General features: G+C 31.4%; 2 protein-coding genes across 2 annotated transcripts; one reads left to right on the plus strand and one right to left on the minus strand.

Annotated features, from left to right (window-relative positions):
- The first annotated feature begins 5685 nt into the window (after positions 1 to 5685).
- Positions 5686 to 11830, plus strand: LOC115697041 (ammonium transporter 2). The gene is made up of 4 exons (XM_030623940.2): positions 5686 to 6496; positions 6599 to 6884; positions 7595 to 7698; positions 11174 to 11830. The coding sequence occupies exons 1-4, from the start codon at positions 5879 to 5881 to the stop codon at positions 11639 to 11641; spliced, it is 1476 nt and encodes a 491-aa protein (XP_030479800.1). The 5' UTR covers positions 5686 to 5878; the 3' UTR covers positions 11642 to 11830.
- Positions 11831 to 19170: 7340 nt separating this feature from the next.
- LOC115697058 (BAG family molecular chaperone regulator 4) lies at positions 19171 to 22226 on the minus strand. Its single transcript, XM_030623967.2, has 4 exons — positions 21867 to 22226; positions 21334 to 21590; positions 21102 to 21248; positions 19171 to 19549 (listed from the first exon to the last, which is right to left on the minus strand). The coding sequence occupies exons 1-4, from the start codon at positions 22078 to 22080 to the stop codon at positions 19352 to 19354; spliced, it is 816 nt and encodes a 271-aa protein (XP_030479827.1). The 5' UTR covers positions 22081 to 22226; the 3' UTR covers positions 19171 to 19351.
- Positions 22227 to 23899: the final 1673 nt, after the last annotated feature.

Here is a 23899-nt window from a genome sequence, read left to right on the forward strand (position 1 = left end):
ATAAATAAATAATCAAAACATTTAACTAAAGGATTAAAATAACTACCTCAAATTTTCCAAAGCAAAAACATGCACAACTTACTCCAAGCTTTTTCCCCCAAATTCAACAAAAAATCACAAAATGGAAAGGAAGAGAGAGAGAGAGACAGAGGCGGATTGGGATGAAGAAACCCAAAAAATAAATCTCATTTTGGCTGACTATTTTGTTGAAAAAATAATTAACTTAGTTAGGGTTACTAATTCAGTTATTAAACCTTAGGGTATTACAATTCGTATCTTTAGAGAAGACAATCAGCCTAGATTTCCTAATTTCTTCATTGTAATTACAGAAACATGCTACTTTCCTATTTTATTTCTTATTGATTAAGGAAAATCATTACTATATAATTATCCCCTATAAATAGTGGTCTCATCTCACTATTCAAGGGACACAAAATTATTTAGAGAGAAAATACTCAAGAGTGGAATCACAAGCTAAGAGTAATTTGCTCAGAGATCCTTGTAAGAGCTTTCGAAAGGAAATACTTCATTCTTTACTCACAAGTTAATACAACAAAAAGAGGAGTAGGCTATATTAACACTATCACAGGGTCAAACCTCTATAAATTCTGGTATTTTCTTTACTTATTACTCTTTGTTTTCTATTATTTATTTATTCTTATCACTTCAATTAAGACTCACTGTTGTTGGCTAAAAGCGAGGTCAATATTTTGGTACTTTCATTGAGAGCAAAGGCATCCAAGTTTTTTGTCTTAAGTCTTTTACAAGACAGTACATGATGGTTGTAACTCAAAAGGGGAATCAAACTGACACAGTCAATCCAATGGTGATTGATCTGATCGTGCATACACCTAGAAATGCAAGAGATCCAGTTAAAGCAGCCCACGAACAAGTTAATATTGAACCACCAACAGCAGGCCACGGAGTGACTTACCCTCTGGCTGGGTTCACTCCAGGTGTGCAAGAAACTTGGAAAACCAGTATAATAACTGGAATCCCATCCACTTCAAATACTCAAAGGCCAGTCAGAGACGACACTAAGCTTCAGAACTTGCGAGCTGCACTAGGGCTAATGTAGGGCCACAGTAACACTCTATACCATGATCAACAAGATATCCAAGCATCTATTAATCTTGCTTTTGATGAGCAGAGACGCCAGTTTGAGGAATGAAGGGATCAAGAGATGGGGATCATAGGAGCCCAACAAGCGGCCATTGATAACCGCTCCAAGCAAGCCACCGTACTGATCATAAAGGCCTATCAAGTCACCGACCAGCAACCAGGGATTGATACTAGTATTCCCATGGGATCTCAGAATGGGTCAGGAGAGTATATAGATGATCACACTGCACAAACTCAAGTCGTTCAACTATCTAATCTAAGGCCACAAGTTCAAACTGTGGGCCAAATGGTAGATAGACAGATTTCACCTGATTTTTCCCTAGAAAGGAATGGTCAACTTAATACCCACACTCAGACGGAGATATCAAGCCAACCCCTTGATCAAACTGGTCAGACACAAAGACCTCTTGGCACATTAATGTGTGACCAATTGGGTACCGTGCACGCCTTCAGAATTGATCTGAATCGGAGAAGAGGACTTGATAGAAAAAATGTTTCTCCTACCATCCAGCCAAATAATGCAAACAATTATGTCCCCGATCCAATTCTAAGAGATCCTAATGTGACACAGGTCGTTCAAAAGACAGTTAAGTTGATCCATTAGTGCAAACACAATTAGAACAACTTAAGAGCCTTGTAAAAGGCTTGACCGACCAAAAAAATCATAGATCTTGAACTTGATTGGGTAAGAGGATGACCATTCTCATTAGAAAACAATGCTCTCGACCTACCGCTCAAGTTCAAAATACCAGCAGGGAAGATGTATACAAGAAAAGAAGATCGTTTGTCTCACCTTAAATACTTTGAGATGCAAATATACTTGCAAGGGGTGAGAGGAAATGTACGGTGTAGGATCTTCCCAACTACTTTGGCAAAGGCCGCTCAGCAATGGTAATTCAAATTAGCTCCGGGGAAGTTCAGCTCATGGATTTCTTTCTCATCTGAGTTTCATGCACACTTTTTCTCTTCTCGTCAGCTTCCTCTTACTTAGAAGACTTGGTAGAAGTGAAGCAAATACCAAGAGAACCTTTAAGAGCTTACTGTTGAAATTAAATTCATCTAAGCCTTTCCTACCCATAAGTCAGTTACATGAAAAACAACTTGCACTATCACAACAACCAAAATACAGTTACAAACAAAGATCCTAACTGTAATTAACTAAAATAACAGAACAACAGAAGTATTATAACTGCCTAATCATCACCCAAGGCCACTTACTCTTCTCCTATTGCAGCAGTATAAATATCCACTCCCAGTTTCGATTTCGGCCTAGATCTGAAGACTAGAGAGAGAGAGAGTGAACCCTGTAATTCCTCTGAGTTCAAAGATAAGAACTCAGAGTTGAGAAAAAGAGAGAAAGAGTGAGAATCTGTGAGAAGAGAGAGATTGTTCTTGAGAGAGAAAGAAGTAGAAACCAGAGAAAAATAATAGCAGTAAAGAATAGAGTCTTACCAGTTGATCTTGTAGCTGGAAGCTCCACCAAATCGTGTATTGGATCTTGATTGAATAGTGCAAGGGCTGTGCTCATTTTCTGAGGCGAGCTCAAGAGGAGTACCCCATCAACTCAGGGGGAACCTCTATAAATTCTCTGTGTTTGCTTCTCTTCTTCTTCATTTTCTTTTCTGCATCATTAGTACTAAATCATTTGAACATTGCATGCTCATCTTTGAAACTAACCCTAGAAACTAAGCTGAGAAAACCTGATCAATTTTCTCTGCCTACTGTTTTAGTAAAGTTGAATGTTTTAAGCAAAGTAATGTGTCAAAATTGTATGTGATACGTGGACAGTTTGTGTCCACTTGCTGAAGTGTGAAAGGTCAAGATTGACCTTGTGTTTATGTGTGTGAGTTGACTTTGTGTAGGGATAGGACTGGAAAATCCCAACACTTACATTAGTAGGTTTATTACTGAACCAACAAAGGTCAAATGATTAACCGAAGAAGGAAGGCTGGCCGCAATCCTGAGAACCCCTAGGAGAACTATGGAAAGACATAAATAGATTAACTATGGGATCCATGGTAGAATTCTTAGACCGAGCAGATCAATTTATAAAGCTCGAAAAAGCAATCCGGCGTGTGGAGACAATTGGATAAAAGAAAACTCAATAACACACTACTACACCAATACATCCATCCAGCTAAACAAGGATTCACAAAATCACAGTAGTTCAAACCAAGTTGGAAAGAGGCCAAACAATAGCAACAGACAGGGTAATGGGAAGAAAAGCAGGTTGGCAAATCAGGTAGGTTTGTAGTGGATTCAACGAAGTTTACTCACTGCCACATCAGCTACAAACTAACCCTATGTGGCATGAACTTAGTTATTTTGGTTGGTGTTTTAATCAAGCTCAAATCAGCTCCAACCAACACCTTAAATAGCAGCCATGCCTCTCATTTTAGGGATCATTTTAGAGATTCATTTTGTATAGAAATTCAATTGTAATTCTTAGAAAGAAACTTAGTGAGATTTGAGGGATGTAAAGCTATTGTCATGTATTTAATTGAGAGAACTCAAGTGAGATTTTTATGTAATTTTCTTTCGTTTGCTTTGTAATTTATACGAATTTTCCTCTATGTATATGCTGATCAATATTGAATAAAGGGCTCTTCATTTTCGTCATTGACTTGTGTTCATATGTGTTAATCAAGTATTCTAGTCCAAAGGTTCATTTTTTTGGTTTTTCAACTTGTTGCGATATTTTGCACACGCAAGTGTACGTATTGTTTCAAGTAGTAAAACTCACCAGGAGTGAGGTCGATCCCACATGGAGTGCAGTTAAGTACGTTAAAATTAAACCTTTACTTCTATTTGGTTGAATAAAAATTAAGAAGGAATTAAAAATAAGAAACTAGTAAGAAGCAATTATTCAAGAAAATTGAAAGTTAATAAAAACTAGGGCTTCGATTTCAATTGTTTCTATTGATTATGGCCTAATATAATTATCTTCCTAATATTAATTTCTATGCAATAGCAGGTTTACTAAGGTAATTTATAGTCTTCTCAAATACATAAATCTCAATTACATGCAAACTTTCTACTCTCGTGATAAATTTAACATGCAACAGGCATTAAACACAGAAACCCTATAAGCTATCTAAACCATATAGGTACTCTCGTCCTATATCGAAACTCAGTTTTATTTCACTATAGCATAATTGACACTCACTTCTCAGATCTCGCATCAAAATCATAAACAGTTAATTGGTGGCCAGACAATTAAAAGTAAATAAGTACGAATGAAATAAAATACATAAAAATTACGGGGAAAATAAATCATATTAAAACCATCAAACAATGTTAAACAATATCCATCTAACCCTAATAAAGTATTTAGCTACACATGTTCATGGAAGCACAATTACACATATTAACTTTAAGAAAAGAGATGAAAATAGAGAAGAGAAGAAGAGAAGATTGCTGAAAACCCTGAGAAGTATGCCTCCAATATTGCAGTTGATCTCTCCACTCTGTATCTGAATTCTCTCTTTTTTTCTCTCTGAAATTGTTTGCTGAAATCAACTCCCTTCTTCCCTTTATATAGGAATTGAAGGCCTAAAAAGATGGAAAAAACGCACATGTTTAAATTCCCATTCGGATTTAAATTTTTGGGAAACCTCAAACGAGATATTTTTTTTCTGCTGCGTTGACTGATAGTATTTTGGCCATAACTCTCTCAATATTGTTCGGAATTGGACGATTAAAAATGTTTTGGAAAGATAAAAGAGAGATCTATAACTTTCATGTTTTGACTTTTTCCAAAATCTAATCAGAACATCGTCGTATTCAGGCTTGAAGTTTCAACTTTATTTTCTTGCACAATTTTCTCTATTTTAAATATCATGATATTTTTATATTTTTTCCATCTTTTTCTCTGATATTTTTCTAATCTTTTTCTATTTTGAATCTGCACAAATAAAAGATAACAAGCGTAAAAATACTCCAAACACGATTAAAACTCAATTAAAAATATACTAAACTTAATCTAAAATTAATACTAAAAATAACCTAACACAACTTCTATTTTTTTGTTTTCTTGGTTCATGTGATCTTGTCTCTAATGTTAGTAGCAGAACAATGGTGTGTTGAGGGTGATTGTTTCACCACACAATTATTCAGTATCACATCAACATAGTGTTGAACACCTTAAAATTCCAAATAATAATACTCTATAAACTTTGTATCATATGTTAGGATAGATTTATATTTTTTTTTTTTTTTTGAGAGAAAGGATAGATTTATATTTCATATATATAGATATTTGTAATAATATTTATAAGAGTATTGTGTACCATATGTTGTAAAATTATATAAATATATATATAAATCAATTTCTTCCTAGTTTTTTCTAAGAAGAAAAAGGTTGTACGTTATGTATAGTCAAAAAAACATGAGATGTAAATTATATTCTCATTTTCAAATGAACCGTACACCTAGGCATGACCTTCCCTTTCCATTCCCACACGAGCGAGCCATTGAAATTTCAACACATTTTCATACTGACAAAGATGTTTAACAAACCAATCCACAAAATATTAGATCAAAAAAAAGAAAAAGTACTAATACAATTACATTTGGTCAAACATTCATAATAACATTCCCAATTCCCATCTTTATATATATCTTCATCCACAAGAAAACATCTTTGAATTTACAATAGAAACTTCACTTGAGAGATCAATACTTACATATTTATATCCCAAAAAACACTTGAACAACCAAAAAACTTTACCAAAACAAAATTGATTAGGCCAAAATTATGGCTCAACCTGCACCCCCATTAATAGCCTACACAACAGTCACACCAGCAGTCCCTGAATGGTTAAACAAAGGCGATAACGCGTGGCAGTTGACGGCGGCAACGCTCGTGGGGCTGCAGAGTATGCCGGGGCTAGTGGTCATCTACGCAAGCATAGTCAAGAAAAAATGGGCTGTGAACTCAGCTTTCATGGCTCTCTATGCCTTTGCAGCAGTCCTAATATGTTGGGTACTTTTCGCATACAGAATGGCCTTTGGTGACGAGCTTCTTCCCTTTTGGGGAAAAGGGGCTCCAGCTCTAGGCCAAAAGTACCTAATCTCTCGAGCCAAAATCCCCGAAAGCAATGTTCAACCCTTTTACCCAATGGCTTCATTAGTCTATTTTCAATTCACTTTCGCAGCCATTACTTTAATTTTATTAGCTGGTTCTGTTCTTGGTAGAATGAACATCAAAGCTTGGATGGCTTTTGTTCCTCTTTGGTTGGTTTTCTCTTATACCGTTGGTGCTTTCAGTTTATGGGGTGGTGGGTTTCTTTACCATTGGGGTGTAATTGATTACTCAGGTGGCTATGTCATCCACCTCGCCTCAGGCATCTCCGGTTTCACCGCAGCTTATTGGGTAATATTTTGTCCCACATCGGTTGTGTATATGTAAATTTTAGGATTTATATTAACTTCTCTGTCTTCACTCTAAAGAACAATTGGTATTTTGATTCATTAGGTTGGGCCGAGGCTGAAGAGTGATAGGGAAAGGTTTCCGCCCAACAACGTGCTGCTGATGTTGGTTGGTGCGGGGCTGTTGTGGATGGGGTGGTCGGGGTTCAACGGCGGAGCGCCTTACGCGGCCAACATAAGCGCTTCGGTGGCGGTGTTGAACACTAATATTTGTGCAGCCACCAGTCTTCTTGTGTGGACTACTCTTGATGTTATTTTTTTCGGGAAACCGTCGGTGATCGGCGCCGTGCAGGGAATGATGACCGGACTTGCTTGTATTACTCCCGGAGCAGGTAACAATTTGTTATTTTTTTTTTTCAAACATTTCATTAATTAAAGATTTGATTAATTGAAGGGTCCCTTTCTTTTTTATTTTTTATTTTAGCACTTGTTCAACACCGGGGCCAAGTAATATAATATTAAATATGATGCATAATAATGCATAATGTGATGTTATAAACTAATCAATATCTAGTTTACTATAGAGTATTAACAATAAAATTGAGATTATTTTTATGTTTATTGTTGACTTAATTTCAGATGAAAATACTATTTAGTAAAATTAATAGTAATAAATAAAAGGTTAATTAAGATTTTTACCTTTAAATTTTAACTTATACTAAATCATGTCCCTTAAACTTTTTTTGCCGTTAAAAATTCTCCTTGAATTATTGAGATTGTTAGATTTAAGAATTTTTGTTTAATTTCGTTCAATTTAACTATTTTAGTAATTGTTTATGTACTAAACCATCCTCCTAGTCTTTAATATTTACCAAATTATGTCACTTCAATCTTGACATATACTAGATAATGTCTCCTGAACTTTCATCCATGTTAGATTTTTTTAACTAAAATTAGACAAAAGTCCTTAAATCTAACAATCTCAATAGTTTAAGAAACATTTTTAAGAACCTTAAAAGTTCACATCTCAAATTTCAAGAGTAAAAATTCTAATTTTTCTAAATAAAATTAGTTTAGTGATTAATAATTGTATTGTACGTAGGTTTGGTTCAGTCGTGGGCGGCTATAGTGATGGGAATACTATCAGGTAGTGTTCCATGGGTGTCAATGATGGTGCTTCATAAAAAGTCTACCCTATTACAAAAGGTGAGTGTTCTCTTTTCTTTTTTCTTACATTAATAATAACACAAAAATGTGTGATGCAATAGATACATTTTTTTTTTGTTTAATCACATCAAACATAACATAAAAATGATATATCCACCATTTAATTGTCATGGTTTGAAGGTGTGATAAAATAACTAGGAAGAATAGTTATTATGTTATGTAATCAATTAACATGAAACAAATACGAGCATTGTTATTGGGCACTAGTGGTGCCTAGCACCCTTAAGACTTGTCGTCTTTCAATTGGCTAGCGATACTTTACTAAAAGTTATTATATTAAATTATATGGAACCCGATACTTAATTAGACCAATAACGATATTAACATGTAAGAGAGTGTTTGGCACCACTGATACTTTTTAGTATTTCTCAACAAATATAGAATGGCATGAGCATGGCCCCCTATTTTGTTGGTTTGTTCAGACCACTTTTTATTAACTCTAAAGATGTTAGGTATAAGATTATTAATTAATGTGGGTCCATATATTATATTTTATATATATACACAAACATGGGAAATGGGAATAGACCGGCATCGAATTCTTAGTGATCCATAAATAAGCTTTCTTTTTAGATGATTTCCTTATTTGTTGTGTTCTTATATCCCTTTAAATTTCAAATTATAATCAATACTTATTAATTAGGTGGTATTTAGTCATTAGGTGGTATTTAGTTTGGTGTAAGAGAATCGTAATAGTAACTGTAATGGTATTATAATGGAATAAGAACAGTAATAAAAATTAATTATAATGTTTGATTTGTAATGAACATTGTAATCAAAATTAAGTTTGATATATGAAAATATAATAAAATAAAATGCGTATGAATTAAAATAATTTTATTATTTTTATTTTATAATTATAAAATATTCAAAAGAAAAAGTAATATGGACTTTTGAATTTTTTTTACTATATTTTTTATTAAAATAGTATTTTACTTTTATGGTGGATTGTAATTATAATGAAGATTACATTAGTTTGGTATGTAATTATCATTACAATACTTAATTTAATAACCATTATATTGTAATGAATTGCAAAAATTAAAATAGAAAAATAAACAATATAATAGATATATTAATTATTATTACCATAATCAAACATCACCTTAATTACTTCAATAAGTATAGAACTTTGCTAGTATTAGTAGACATTGTAATAAGGTGTCAAAACACTACTTTTTCTTTTAAAGGAGATGTCAAAACACTTTGAGATAATATTCTACGAGTGTAATATTTTTTTTTATAGTAATTATATGGAGAATTATTTCGTATACTATTTTTTTTAATTATTTTTTTTCAAATTTATAGTTTAAGTTGCTTTGGTATTTTTTATTTAGGTTAATATGTGAATTTTGATTGCGATTTAGGTTGTTAAGTGTGAGTTGCTATGTGAATTACCATAAAAAACCAAAAAACAAAACTATTTTAAAGTGTAAAAATTAAAAAAAAAAAATCCTAATTATTAATAGGAAAATTACCTTATATACTATTTTTCAATTTTTTTTTTTGTAATTTATAGTTTAATGTATATGAGTAGTTATATGAATTTTAATTATAATTTAAATTGTCCTGTTAATTATTATATGGATTTTTATTTAAATTTTTGTAAAAATATAAAAAAAAAAAAATTAAAATATAAAAATAATAATAAAAAAAAATCTTGTATTAATGATGATATAATACATTTAAACAGTACCTGACTGACTTAATTTTGATGAAAACTTTATTTTTTATTTATTTATTTATTTATTATTATTATTATTATTATTATTATTATTATTATTATTATTATTATTTGTTTGATAATTTTAAGAATTAGAAAGAAAGAAAGAAAGAAAGAAACAAAGTCAATAATATACACTCAACACTACCTAATTTGAACCAAATTAATATAGAAAATTATTCAATTATCTTTAATTTTTATTCTTTTTTCAATTATTTTTAACTGTACTGCATGTGCACTCGATTTGTATGTATACATGTATGAATAATTATTACAACTTCTTCTCTATATTAATTATTCCACTTTTAAAGAATTATTTTTTCAAAGTCGATCTTTTTACGTTTCCCTTTAAAATTATTGCATTTCTAGATCGATATTCAATATTAGCCGCCATTATTTGTCTGAATTTGCAATTTTATTTAGTAATAAGGATTCAATTTGTTGGTATACCCTTTTTCAAACTCAGAAATGATATCATTCAAACAATTAATAATGTGCTAATTAAGAATATATATTATATTATCTTTATAAGTCTTTTTTGTCAATAAGTGATAATGAATTGACCACAAAAATTCCCTAAGATATATATCTCTTTTTCATGATTAATCTTAACACGTCTTTGTGTATTTCTTCATTTTTATACCAAGAATAGTAAATTAGAGTTTTTTTGCTTTATTGAGAACATTAATTGACTGCTAAAGAAACAATACTTATTGGATTATTAATCATTCTATATAGAAAATTAGTACAATGTAACAATTTTATTGTATATAAAAAATTACGATTAAAGCCACTAGAGAAAAGGGATTTGCATAGCAACATTCAATTATAAGGCGCTAATCGTGATTAGTATTCATTTGGTGGTCTTTGTGTGGATTAGTCTTTGCATTATCATTGTTCTTGCTGTCTTTATTTGAGTCATCTCTATTGTTTTAATTAGATTTGTACAACGTTTAATTCAGACCTAACCAATATGAATGTTCCAGTTGAATTATTGCCTAATTTAGTAATAGAGATTTTCGTTTAATAAAATGACTTTCATTAAAAAAAAAAAAAAAAAAAAAAAAAGAGATTTCTAAGACTAATGTATGGTAATTAGTAAAGAATATGGTATTTCTAAAATTAATAAAATATATATAATAGGAGCATCTCCAATAATAATATTTTGGAGAATACTTAATAAAGTAAAATGCTTAGAATGACAAAATATAAAGATACTATACCATTGGAGATAAAAGAATATTTTTGAAAATTTGTATTGATGTCACTCAATGGCATTGATGCTATCTTTTCTTTATACAATAAAAAATTAAAGGTGCAAAATATATATAATAGTTTAATAAAGAAAAAAAAAAATATATATATATATATAATAATTGGTGAGATTATGATTATAATATTTTTATAAGGTATTATACAATTAGAGATGATGTGGAATAAAAATAAAATAAAATATTATATATTTAGATGATGTATAAATATATAACATTTTCAAAAAATGTTACCATTAAACATGCTCTAAACGTAAGCCTAACTGACTTATGCGCAAGCACCATCGCAATATATATTATAATATTATTGGTGTTATTAAATATTTAATTTCATATATTTTAATTTAATAATTATTATATAAATATATTTTATTATCATCAAGGCACTACCTTGTGATACCTAAATCACTCTAGATGATCATTTTTGCTAATAAATTATCTTCAATATATATTTATATAGGTGGACGATGCCTTGGCAGTGTTCCACACCCACGCGGTGGCGGGGCTACTAGGCGGTCTTCTGACCGGCCTATTCGCCGAGCCAGAGCTCTGCCGGTTAATACTACCGGTATCAAGCTCCCGGGGTGCTTTCTACGGCGGAACCGGTGGATTACAGTTCGTTAAACAATTAGTAGCAGCCCTGTTTGTGATAGGATGGAACCTTGTTTCTACAACCCTCATACTTCTAGCCATAAGGGTATTCATACCACTAAGAATGCCCGATAATGAGCTGATGATCGGAGACGATGCGGTCCACGGAGAAGAAGCTTATGCTCTATGGGGTGACGGCGAAAAGTACGATCCTACCAGACACAGTGGGTGGAATAATAACAATGCCATGTCGTCGTCGGCGGCGCCTTATGGTGAGGAGTTGATTGCTCCTTCTCCTTATATTAATGGAGCCAGAGGTGTGACTATTAATCTGTGAGATGAGATTTTTGAAGAAAAGTTTCTTTGAGGCATTTCGTCGAACAGTTTGTGTAGTTACCCATTTTTTTTTAGTGTAAGTAGAGTTTTTGTTCTAAATTTTTACGTCTTTGAAGTTCAGTTTCTTAATTGTAAATTTGTAAGAAAATAGAACAGCATTAATGGAAAACTTACTTGGTTTTTTGGCTCATGAGACAAGGAAAAAAAATCTATTTATAAAATTATATATACTTTACAATTCACAACATATAGTATAGTATTAGGCACTTTAATAGAAATGCTTAATAACAAATAATTCTATAATAAGACTTGTTACAATGATGTGGTGACAAAATATATTAATGAAGATGTGTCAAACAAGTTAATCACCCTAGTTAAGAGTTAATCGACACATTAATTCGTATTTGCCTAATTGACAATTAGGAGTGATTAATACTATCACAACATATTATATTTTGAAATTTTTACACCAAAAATATAAAATATACAAAACTTTCTTAATTTTGGTTAATTGTTGAACTGCTTGCCATACATGCAGTTTTTTAAGATTAAGAAAGAACTTCCTACCTCTTAGGATGTTTGAAAATTTATTTTGACAATTATAATAATCATTTTAATTTATTTAAAAATAATAATAATATTCACACTTTTAAAATAATTTTTATAAAAAAAAAAAAAAGAATCTCTCCATAATAGTAACCAAAAATTTTAAAAAAAAAAAAAAATCAATTTTTTTTATTTATTTACGTTATAGGAAAATATAATTTTAACCAAATAAGACCTATGATCAGCTAATAATTTTTTTTTTTCTTAACGAATTTTTAATCATTTTTACGTACAGTAAGCTTTATTTTTTACAAAAATGCAAATTGTTGTTTTTATGTTGTTGTATTTTTACGTTATTTTCATGTTTTTTACTTGTAGATTTTACGTTAATAGTTTGTGTATTTATGTTGTTTTTGTGTAGTTTTTATGTTGTTTTCATTAAAATTGTTACCAAACAAATAAAAAATTATAAAATTATGAAAATTAATTTTGACCGTATAAATATTAAAATTGGATGAAAAATAATAATTTATGTAAAAATCCTAGTGTGGAAAATTAATATTTGTCATTAATAGTTTATGAAAACTCAATACTCATCAATAAAATAACTATCATTGTAAGTACATCAAATTAATAAATAAAAAGAAATACTAAAAGATACTAATGATGTGCTTAGAAATTCAAATAAACATTGTAAGTAGGTCAAATAAGTAAATAATCATTTATTGGTACTTAATCCTCATACAGTGCAATTAAATATTAAATCTTATATTTGTCAAAAAAAAAATATATTAAATCTCATATAATTTAATATAATAACTTTTATAAAATATTGCTAACCAATCACAAGACGCTATCTATAACCATAGTAATGTTCATAAATAAATAATCACCACGACTCCACGAGTATAAAGTTAAATGAGTATATGTTAGAGTACTCCCAACAGCTTCTTTACTCTATTTTTTAAAATACATTACTTAAACTCTACTTTCTTTATTGAGGAAATTAGACTCTATACCCATTTTACATTGTTATCTCTTATTTTTACCCTCTCTTTTATAGTTTTTCATTTCTACCTCTTTTTTCAAATTACCTACCAAATTTGCCCCTATCATTATTCTCCTTTCATTTAGATTTTGCTGAAACCTATCTCCACCCCTCAAAAAACACTATTACTCCCATGAAGATCTTCAAAGTTTAGCTTTTATAGACTCGTAGCCACCATTTCAAAGAGAGAATATGGTAATCACTAATCAGATACGCCAAATCTTCATGATTTATTGGCCTGTTTGTGTTTCTTCTCTTACTAACTGATCAGAGAAAGGTAATTTTGTTCAAATTGGTTGGCTAATTATCATTATTCCATTTAAAGATTTTATTTTTAAATTCTCTCCTCTATTATTAGCAACACATGAGTTACACCTAAAATCTATTACGAATTTTTTTTTTATATATATATATATATATGTGTGTGTGTTTGTGGAAAATCTGGTTACAAGTATATCGGTGAAGAAATTTGAGTGCTTTGGACAAAGATTTAGAGAGAGAAACTAAACAAATTCAAAAAGAAAGAAAATAGAAAATAGAAAAACAAAGTTACGTACATTTGAAAATTGAAGGATGGTGACGGTTGTAGTTGTAATTACAAAAATACAATACTGATGTCGGTGGTGGAGTAATCGGAGGGACGTTGGCAATGGAGGACTTGATGTGGAGCTTGTGTACGTTCGGTTGCTATGGAGGAATAGGAGTCCCCTGCAACTCAATTAATCAAAGTTAAAACTTATAATGTAAGGGTATATTGGGCAAATCAATTATAAAATAGGATATATTTCAATTAAATCTATTTTGCAGTTATTTTTGATAAATGTGTAATTAAAAGAGGTAATTATCAACTTATCCTTTTTTTTATTTTACATTAAACTTTTACATTATACCATACAAAAACTTTTTTATTTTTTCTCTATATCATTTAAATAATAATTTTTTAATATATATAATATACATAATAAAATAAGAATAAAATATTATTTATATATTATTAAAATATTTTTGAAGCACTATTACATTCTTTATATTGCTCTTTAAAATACATCACTTGTTAGCAGGGTCGGCCTTGAGCATAGGCAGGTTAAGCTTGTGCCTAGGGTCCACTCATTTTAGGGGCCCAAATAAAAAAAAATATTTTTTAAAAAATATACATATTTTTTTAATAATTTTTAAAAATACTATTTATTTTTATAGTAAGGGTCGAAAAAAAAAAATTGTCTGTGGCTCATTCATCTCAGGACCGGTCCTGCTTGTTAGACCATTATTTTTACACTTTTTCTCCTCTTCTGTTCTTCATTTTAAAGAAAAGCTAATTTTAAAGGAACTATTGGGAGTATTCTTAGACATTTATCAAATAAACCATTATCATGAATTGAAATACTTATATATCTATTTAATTTTTTGTTGAATAAAAAGTGAACCAAATACAATTGATCAGCTAGCTCTATGCTATGTGGCCCAACTAATGGAAGTCTTCATTTTATATTAATAACCCAACAAAGAATTTTTTGTCTCTATTTTTTCCCTTTATTTTTGGTTAATGTACTAACTAATACTTAGGATAAACAAGGCAAAAAAGTCTCCATAAGTGGGCAAATTGGCCATTAGGTGTATAAAAAATATTTAGTACATTGAAATCGACTAATAATGTCTTAACCTTGTTATTTTTTTTCTCAATCATTCTAAAGTGTTGTTTGGCTTTGTTGTGATTATAATTGGTTTAGTTTGTAATCAGCTGGGTTATGTCATTGTTTTGGGCGTATCCATTATGAGATTTGTGCAACTAGTTATGTCTTTTGGACTATTATCCATTTAACCATCGAATTAAAATTCTTCACCTTTGCAGATAAGTTCAATTTTAATAAAATTATGTCCTCTTGAGAATTTTCTTATTGGTTATATTAATATTTATTATTTGAGTGCTAATTTATCTTTTATTATTTTATTCTATTTTGTAGATATTTTAGGAACTTGTCATGATAGTTTATAGTGTTTGGCATGCTACTTGTTCGTCTTATAATTGTATTGTCTAAATTTTTTGGGAATAATTTTATTAAATTATTGTTCACAACTAATACTTTTAGCTAGTTTCTTTTAAGTTTTATTTCATTAAGTTTAGTTTTACTTAAGAGGAAATTACACTTAGTATGGGATTTTAAAAGTTCTTATGATAAATATGGCACATTTAAGTTTGGCCAATTTATATGGTATTTTTTTGTTTTTAGGTTTTTGTATGGTATTTGATATGCCATATATATGTAATTAGGTTTCTAAATCCCATATTTACTGTTTTTATTTGTTTAGGAAGTTTTATTTGTCATTGATGCCGGAAAAGTCACCGGAGTTTGCTGTCGGTGCCGGAAAGTCACCGGAGTAGCGGTCGGTGCCGGAAAAGTCGTCGGAGTTGCTGCCGGCGCCGGAAAATTCATCGGAATTGGCATTTTCGCCGGAAAAATCACTCAAAAATCACCAAGAAACCGGTTTCTTAAAGTCTAAGAAACCGGTTTCTTGGTGATTTTTTCGTTGACAATGCCAATTCTGACGACTTTTCTGACGCTAGCAGCTACTCCGGCGACTTTTCCGGCACCGACAGTAAACTTCAAAAAAGTCATTAGAATTGGCATAGTCGCCAGAAAAATTACCAAGAAACTGGTTTCTGGTTTCTTGATGAAGAAACCAGTTTTTTGGTAATTTTTCCGGTAATTTTTCTGACGACAATGGCCTGACGAATTTTCTAGCGTTGGTAGCAACTCTGACGACTAATACACCGACAAATACTACTCCGTGACTTTTTCAGTACCAACAGTAAACTCTAGGAAATTCGTCAAAATTGTCATTGTCACCGGAAAAATTATCGGGCTAATCACCAAAAACTGGTTTTTTCGGTTTCTTGATGAAGAAACCAGTTTCTTGGTAATTTTTTTATATTTTTTTTCTCTATTTGGTTGATTGATGAAACTGGTTTCAATTATTTTCAGTGTATATCATTTTTGTTTTGTTTTCATAATCTTTATTATTGTTGTGTAACAAAATTAGTTCCTTGATGAAGAAACCACTTTCTTGGTGAAGAAACCAGTTTCTTGATGAAAAAACCACTTTCTTGGTGATTTTTCTAATGATTTTGCTGGCGACAATGCTAGTTCTGACGACTTTTTTTACGCCGGCAATAACTCTGGCGATTTTTCCAACACCAGGAACTACTCCGGCAACTTTTTCGACACCGACATCAAACTCCAAAATAGTCGTCGGACTTGGCATTGTCACTGGTAAAATTACCGAAAAATCACCAAGAAACCGATTTCTAACATCAAGAAACCGGTTTCTTGGTGATTTTTCCAGCGACAATACTAATTCTGACGACTTTTTCGGTGCCGGCAGCAACTCCGGCGACTTTTCGGCACCGACGGCTACTCCGACGACTTTTCCGGTGCCGACAGTAAACTCCGGTGACTTTTCCAGCACGAGTGACAACTTCGGCAATCACTATAGTTTTATTTGTTTTATTTTTTTAAAAAAAATAAATATGAAGGGAATTTTAATATTTTTTATGGTAATTTAATTAAGTTTTTATTTTTTTATGAATTTTAAATTCAGATTTCTTTTTAATGTTTTGTATGGTTTTTTTTAGAAAAAAACCATATTTTTAGTTTGATTGGTTAGATAATGCCATATTTAGTGGTATTTACTTTTTATGCCATATTTATCATAACCTTAATAATTTTTCCCATATTTTTGAAAATAGCCCTTTACTTAATTGAATAAGTTATAAAGACAGAAAATTTTAATATTTTATTAATATATTATTTTATTTATAGATAGTTATTTTAATACAATTTATTTTTTGATATTTATTGGGTAAATACCATTTTGGACCCTCTGTTTTACAAAAGTTACCAATTGGACCCTGTATTTTGTTAAATGACAAAATGGACCCTGTATTTTCTAAAATAGTACAAATAGGACCCTGAATTGATTTTTTGTCAAAATAAAGTTTAATTATAATCCGATCTAAAAGTGCTATATGACAAAACTGTTTACATTTTTTGTATCTGTTCGTATTAAGCATTGTCTTCAAGTTGATTGTATTAAAAAAAAAGTTATCAAAAATTAAGCTCAGGGTCCTATTTTTACTATTTTAGAAAATACAGGGTCCATTTTGTCATTTAACAAAACACAGGGTCTAATCTGTAACTTTTGCAAAACACAGGGTCCAAAATGGTATTTACCCATATTTATTTTGAGATATTTCAAGTAGTATTTTAGTGTTATAAGTTGAAATTCTAACTCTTTTGGTGTGCTATTTGAGAATGTTATAGTTTTATTGTCTAAATTTTCAGAGACAGTTTTATTCCTTGTAGCTTGCTTATTTCCGTAGTTCATGGTTTGACAAGGCATGTCTTTCAGTTAGATAATGAACTATTCTAGTTCGAGAAAATTCTTGCACTATTACGAATATCTACATCGTAAATTCTCAAAAAATTTAATCATACTATATCCAAAAAAAAAAAGGTAGCTTATATAATTATTTCAGTAAAATAAATTTCATTCCTATAACTGGATGAAGCAAGTTAAAAAGTTATTATTATAATGATACCAAATACATAAATATTAGGATATTCATAAATTATTTTAGAAAATATCAATATGCATTAATAATATAACCCTTTGAAAGTCTTGATTAATGGAGAAAAGCTTAAAATACGAATTTTTTTTTCTATCGATGGATACTTGGTGTCTTGCAGATGGTGTTGAGCTGTAGATTAAACTCGATGTTGACAATTTAAAAGTAAATATCGATGCAGCTATATTTAAAGATGAAATAAGTTTGGATTCGTGGAGTGATTAGAGATCATCACAATTTTGTGATGGCTAGTATTTCGGGATTAAAGGAGGGTGTTGTACTTCATGAGATTGATGAAGCTATAACTTTGAAAGAAATATTGTCGTGGCTGAAATGAGATTACTCATTGATCAGTAGCGTCGAGATCGATTATCTAGTGTTAGTGCAAGCAGTTCTTAGTCTTAAGGTAATGCTATCTATGTTTGATGGTGTTGTAGAAGATTGCAAATACCCTTTGAATTCTTTAATTATTCTCTAATCAAATTGTTCATCAAATTGCAAGAACTTCTCAACTAAATGTTGATTGTTTTTTTTTTTTTTGAAACTCTAATATTTCGAGTGATATTTTTGTCATTGTTGAGACTAAATTAATCTAATTAAATGAAAATTTTCAGTTAATAATAATAATAATGTACCTCTCTGGTTTCATTAGGAAAATGTAATAAGGCTTTTTTCTTAAAAGAAAAAGAGAACAAGAATGGTGTTTGAATGACTGACTTTTGCCCCTCGTAAAATCTCAGTGACCAATCCAAGAAATAGAACTCGCATAGCCTCAAGAACCCAAGCAAGAGAAGGTAAAGTAATCCATAGATAGTTGAGAATCTCATATAATGTTCATCTCACCTCTTCACTTTCACTTCAAACCTTCACAACCTATAACCACAATCTCAATCCCATGAAGAATTTCCCAAGTAGAGAAATATACAGCAAATCACTAAAAAGGGAATATAGCCAAAAAAAGAAAAACCATGGAACTCTTCCAATAACCAAGTATAATGCTCAGAACCTCTCTCGTTTACGCGGCCCCTGGTTGGATGAACAAGCTAACAATACATAGAAAATGGTCTCCGAAACAGCGCCCAACTATGCAAGTCTTGTTGGGGCTAGTAATCCTCCAAGCTCATCTTGTCTATAAGATTTCAGGGTACTCGATGCTTGGAGGCTTTGTCTATAAGAAAGCCTATGCTCTTGCTGATAAGGTCAGAGGAAACAATCTATACATATAATAACATTTACAAATATCGTATTGAGAGCAAAACATATGGTATGTATATATATGCAGCTTAATCACAGAAAAGGAACACAAAAAAACTAATAAAATGCCTGCTAATTTCATTTGTTCCCGAGCACAGCAATTATCGTTATAGTTTCTAGACAAGTTCGTACCACAACCAAACTCACACTATGATTGAAGAATCAAAGTTATTCAAATAATAATTGGTGTGTATACATCCTACAATAATTTTTATAGATCACATGAATATAACTTAGCACTAATCAAACCGTTCCCAATCTTGGTTTACTTTTGTTGGAGACTGCGTCGGGGGTGGGGCACTCAAGCTTCCCACACCATTCTCAAATGTCTCCCATTGGGTTGTTACTGATACAGCATTGCTAGGGTTGTTAATTGGATTAGCATTTCTTCCCTTCAGGTTGTCCAGTGCGTCCACATATTTCTGGACGCGACGTACCTGTTAAAGGGAGATGTAAGTTGATAATAAAGCAGCTTTCGGCGATAATATACATCACCAGGGTTAACGGAACTTGAAATATCTAAAATAGTATAAACTAGAGGCAGTTGACATGACATGACCACTACTGTAATAGTTAAAAACAATTATACTTTAAGCAAAACAATATACATCTTTTACACGATAAAACAATGGAAATCACAAGATTAGAATCATCTTCCTCTATTTCATGCTCTCCGGAATTCAAGAAGCAATATCCTAAACATAAGACAATCTTTAATGAGAGAAGCAAATATTGTGCTACATTTAGCACACACACAAGTCGATAAAATAATATATTTGGCACAACTGTAAAATTTTATAGCTGTGTTCCAAAATACCCAAATATAAAATTGGTGTAAAAATCAAGGGTCAATTAATGACATTTAGTATTTACTGAAAAATGTCAAAAACAAAATGTCATATTGTCATTTAATGTTGATAATAATTAGAAACTGAAAAAAATAATAATAATAATAATAATAATAATAATAATAATAATGGCAAAAGAATAAGTATTTAATGTTGATTTGCATCATGCCCACCATGCTAAATTTAGAACACAGCTTATACCACCATTGGAGCAGCTATATTTTAAATTGTTCTATATTTAGAAATGCATCAAAGAGGCAACCCAAATGCTCTTCAAAACTAACAAGAATGACAATTATACACAGTATAATTTCAACAAAAAGACACGTGAGTCAAAAAATTAGCTTTCACTCATGGTTTCAGCACAATTCACTATAGTACACGAGAAAAAAGGCAGTGGTACTAAAAGTGGCTAATTTTATACAGAAGAAACTGGTAGAGACAAATCCCTTCTGTAGATAATATGCATCACTACTTTAACAAAGAAAAGGCATAAAAAATGAAATCTAAGTCTAACAATAATTATTATGAACATGATGATGAAGAATGCACATAAATCATAAATGCTAAGTGAAGCAGACGGATAAATAGATGTAAATGCATCATCATGCAAAGTAGATTAAGCTTAAATGCTTGTGTTCCATGCTCCTATGTCCATAATAGCATGAAATGCATCTTGTTTCTACAACTGAATTGAGAAGGTAACTAACTATATTTCCCTTTATCACCATTGTGATAAATCTAGATTTTAAGTAATATTTCAATTACTAGCAGAACCCCTACTCCCCAGGCATGGGTGGCAAAACAAAAGGACTAGAGTAATACGAACATATAATCTAACACCAGTATCATAGCATCTTCATTATCTCCTCTACAGTACAATATAAGTACCATGTACTACCATATAATATAAGAAAGAAATCCTTAGATATGGAGTATCTATAAATGCAGCCACTTATTGTCAATTATCACTGTCTCAACAAATCTTTCTCTACACACCCCTTTGGAGAGAACTAATGACTCCAAAAGGTGCTGGCAAAGAAAACAGAGAACCGATGAGTGTGTAGATTTCCACAGTATGGGATCAGAAACAAAAGTTAAACGAAAACAAACTTAGCATTTTGAAACAATAAGTACAAACCTCAGCCTTCCGCTGCAGTTTCGCTTCTCCTTCAGCTTTTATACCATCCAACTTCAGCAACTGTCTCATGAGCAACTCTGTTGATACATCAAATTCCTTCCCCTCAACCTTGGTTCCACCAATCACAGCCACTTCCAAGGCATCAACCTACAATAAAGAATAAACTATTAAAAGACACTAAATGAGTCTCCCTGAAATCCCAACCTCATATGGTAATTGAATATTAATTTACCCTTTCTGTGAGCTTGTCAACTTCAGCTCTGACTTGAGCAACAGCTTCAGATGCTTTTGCTATCTCAAGGCTCTTCTTCATCTCCTCAAGCTTCCTTTCTTTGCTTGCTTGATCCTCTAAAAGTACAATTTTTGACTTATCCTTTACCCCTGACATGTGCAAGTGCTCCTCATCCTCCCTTTCTTTTCCCCTAAATAAGAGTTTCTGCTCATTGGGCTCCAAACCAGTTTTATGTAAAAGAACCTTCTTTACATCCCCTAAAATACAATCAATTCAAACAAGCTCAAACCATAAATATTAAGAACCCATATAAAAAACAAGTAACAAAAGTCACTAATGAAAAATTAGACACTAATGAAAATTCCCATATGAACAAAAAACCAAATTCTCCCCTGTGTGACAAAAAGCTTCGTAAACTCAACTAAATCAAAATTAAGCTTCTAAAACCCTAGCAAAGCATAAAGTCAAATCATCCCAATACACCAATACTCAATATAATAAAAAAAAAAAAAACCAAATTAAATAAAATATACCAAAAGTGGATTGAGCAGGGACGAAGAGCTCGTGGTGAGCCGTGTCATGGTAGACAGTGATTTTGATCATAGGACCACGAGAAGGAGGAGCAGCTCCGGTGGCGGCGGCGGCGTGGAGTTCGTCTTCTCGCATCTGAACAAGCATGCCGCCGGGCCTCATCTCCCAATCGACGTCATCGTCTCTGTCTAGAGGAACAGAGGTATCGTTGTTCATCGTGTTTGGATTGGAATATTCTCCTCAGAGAGAAACGACAACGAATTAAGTGTCGTTTTGTGGAAAGTGGAGAAAAGAGAGAAAGAGAGCAACAAGAAGAAGAAGAAAGGTTTTGTATTGTATTGTACGGTCCAAAGCAATAGATTTTTCTGGAATAAAATAAATTAAAAAAAATATATATATCTGTGTCTAATATTTAAACAATTTTATTTCATATAAAATAAAAAAATCTCACGTATAACATTTGAAAGAAAAATCTTAATGAAACATCTTGAAAGTTGAAAAAGAACACACGGTGTGCTTGTTAAGAAAGTCCCGGTTTGAAACAATCTCCCAAATAATGGAATAAGAGATTTGATAATTTTATGGTCAAGATAGGTTTGAAGAGAAATATGTTTGATCTCTACATATATTTCAGAGAAAGAAAAAGAGATGCGTTGTATGTGTTGGTGTATGTAGATGACATTCTAATTTTCAGCAAGAGTATGCATGAGATCAAACACTTGAAACTACGGCTGAAGAAGAGGTTTGAAATGAAAGATTTTGGTCCGACAAATAGAATCTTAGACGTGGACATTAGAAGAAAAAGCGGAAGGAGGCTATTGTACTTGAATCAGAAGAGCTACATCAAAAAAGTTTTGGATACGTTTGAAATGAGTAATGTAAAGGCAGTAAGCACTCCACTTACACAGCACTTTAAATTGAGTGTTACTCAGATGCCTAAAGATGAAACTGAGAGGTCTGAAATGTCAAACGTTTCGTATGCCATTGATGTTGGCTCCGTCATGTATGTCATGGTTTGTACTAGATCAGACATAGCATGTACACTTAAAATGTTGAGTAGATTCATGGGAAACCCTAGACAAAAGCATTGAGAGGCCCTGAAGTGGATCTTAAGATACTTAAAGGAATTTGTTGACAAGGGATTGGTATTTGGCATGAAAACATAGAGTAATTAAAGTTTTGGATGTTATCAATGGGTATGTGAACTCTAATTATGCAGGGTGTATTGATACAAGACATTCATTAAATGGCTGTATTTTTAACATGTTTGGTACAACAATCAGTTGGAAAGTAAACCATCAAAAGGTGGTGGAGCTGTCGACAACTGAATCTGAATATATGGCCTTAACGGAAGTTGATCAAGGAGGCACTTTGGTTGACTAGATTGATAAAAGAGTTAAAACTTAACTAGAAAGTTACCAATGTGTGTTGTGTTAATTAAAGTGTAATTCAATTAACCAAAAATTGTGTGCAAAATAAACATACAAAGTACATAAGTATAAAGCTTCATTTCATCAGAAAAGTTGTATAGAAAAAATTAAGTTGTGAAGATTGTCAAAGTACCGATTGATGATAATCCTTCGGATATGATTATCAAGGTAGTACTAAGTAATAAATTTGAGCACTGCCTAAAGCTGATTGGGATAAAATTCAGCTGAGCTTGGAATGGGCTAGAGAACAATAACATGTAATAATAACTTGTCAAGCAACTTCAACTTGCAACTAGAAAGAAGTTACAGAAAGCTTGGCGATATTTTGAATTGCTTGTTCAGAAAATTGTGCTAGTCCGAATAGTCCTACCAGATAGCTTGTCATCTATAAAAAAATTTTTAGATAACTTGTCATCAATTTGGAACGTACTTCCACATATCTCGTAGTCAGTCCAAAACACTCATCCAAAAATATGATCCTATCCGAATCAACTCGTCCAGATAATTTGTTTAGAAAGAACGTTATTGGAACTGATTTAAAGACTTAATTAGTAATGATATTAACAAAGCTAATTTTAGCAACAATACAAACCTATATATAGTAT

This window comes from Cannabis sativa, chromosome 7 (assembly GCF_029168945.1).
Source record: "Cannabis sativa cultivar Pink pepper isolate KNU-18-1 chromosome 7, ASM2916894v1, whole genome shotgun sequence".
In the NCBI taxonomy this organism is placed as follows: domain Eukaryota; kingdom Viridiplantae; phylum Streptophyta; class Magnoliopsida; order Rosales; family Cannabaceae; genus Cannabis; species Cannabis sativa.

Excerpts from the sequence above, each read along its gene's own strand:
- LOC115697041 (XM_030623940.2), top strand. The coding sequence starts at position 5,879 with ATGGCTCAACCTGCACCCCCATTAATAGCCTACACAACAGTCACACCA. Across the intron at positions 6,885-7,594 it reads TTGTATTACTCCCGGAGCAG|GTTTGGTTCAGTCGTGGGCG; the intron begins GTAACAATTTGT and ends TATTGTACGTAG. Across the intron at positions 7,699-11,173 it reads AGTCTACCCTATTACAAAAG|GTGGACGATGCCTTGGCAGT; the intron begins GTGAGTGTTCTC and ends ATATTTATATAG.
- LOC115697058 (XM_030623967.2), bottom strand. The coding sequence starts at position 22,080 with ATGAACAACGATACCTCTGTTCCTCTAGACAGAGACGATGACGTCGAT. Across the intron at positions 21,249-21,333 it reads TTGACAAGCTCACAGAAAGG|GTTGATGCCTTGGAAGTGGC; the intron begins GTAAATTAATAT and ends TCTTTATTGTAG. Across the intron at positions 19,550-21,101 it reads AACTGCAGCGGAAGGCTGAG|GTACGTCGCGTCCAGAAATA; the intron begins GTTTGTACTTAT and ends TCCCTTTAACAG.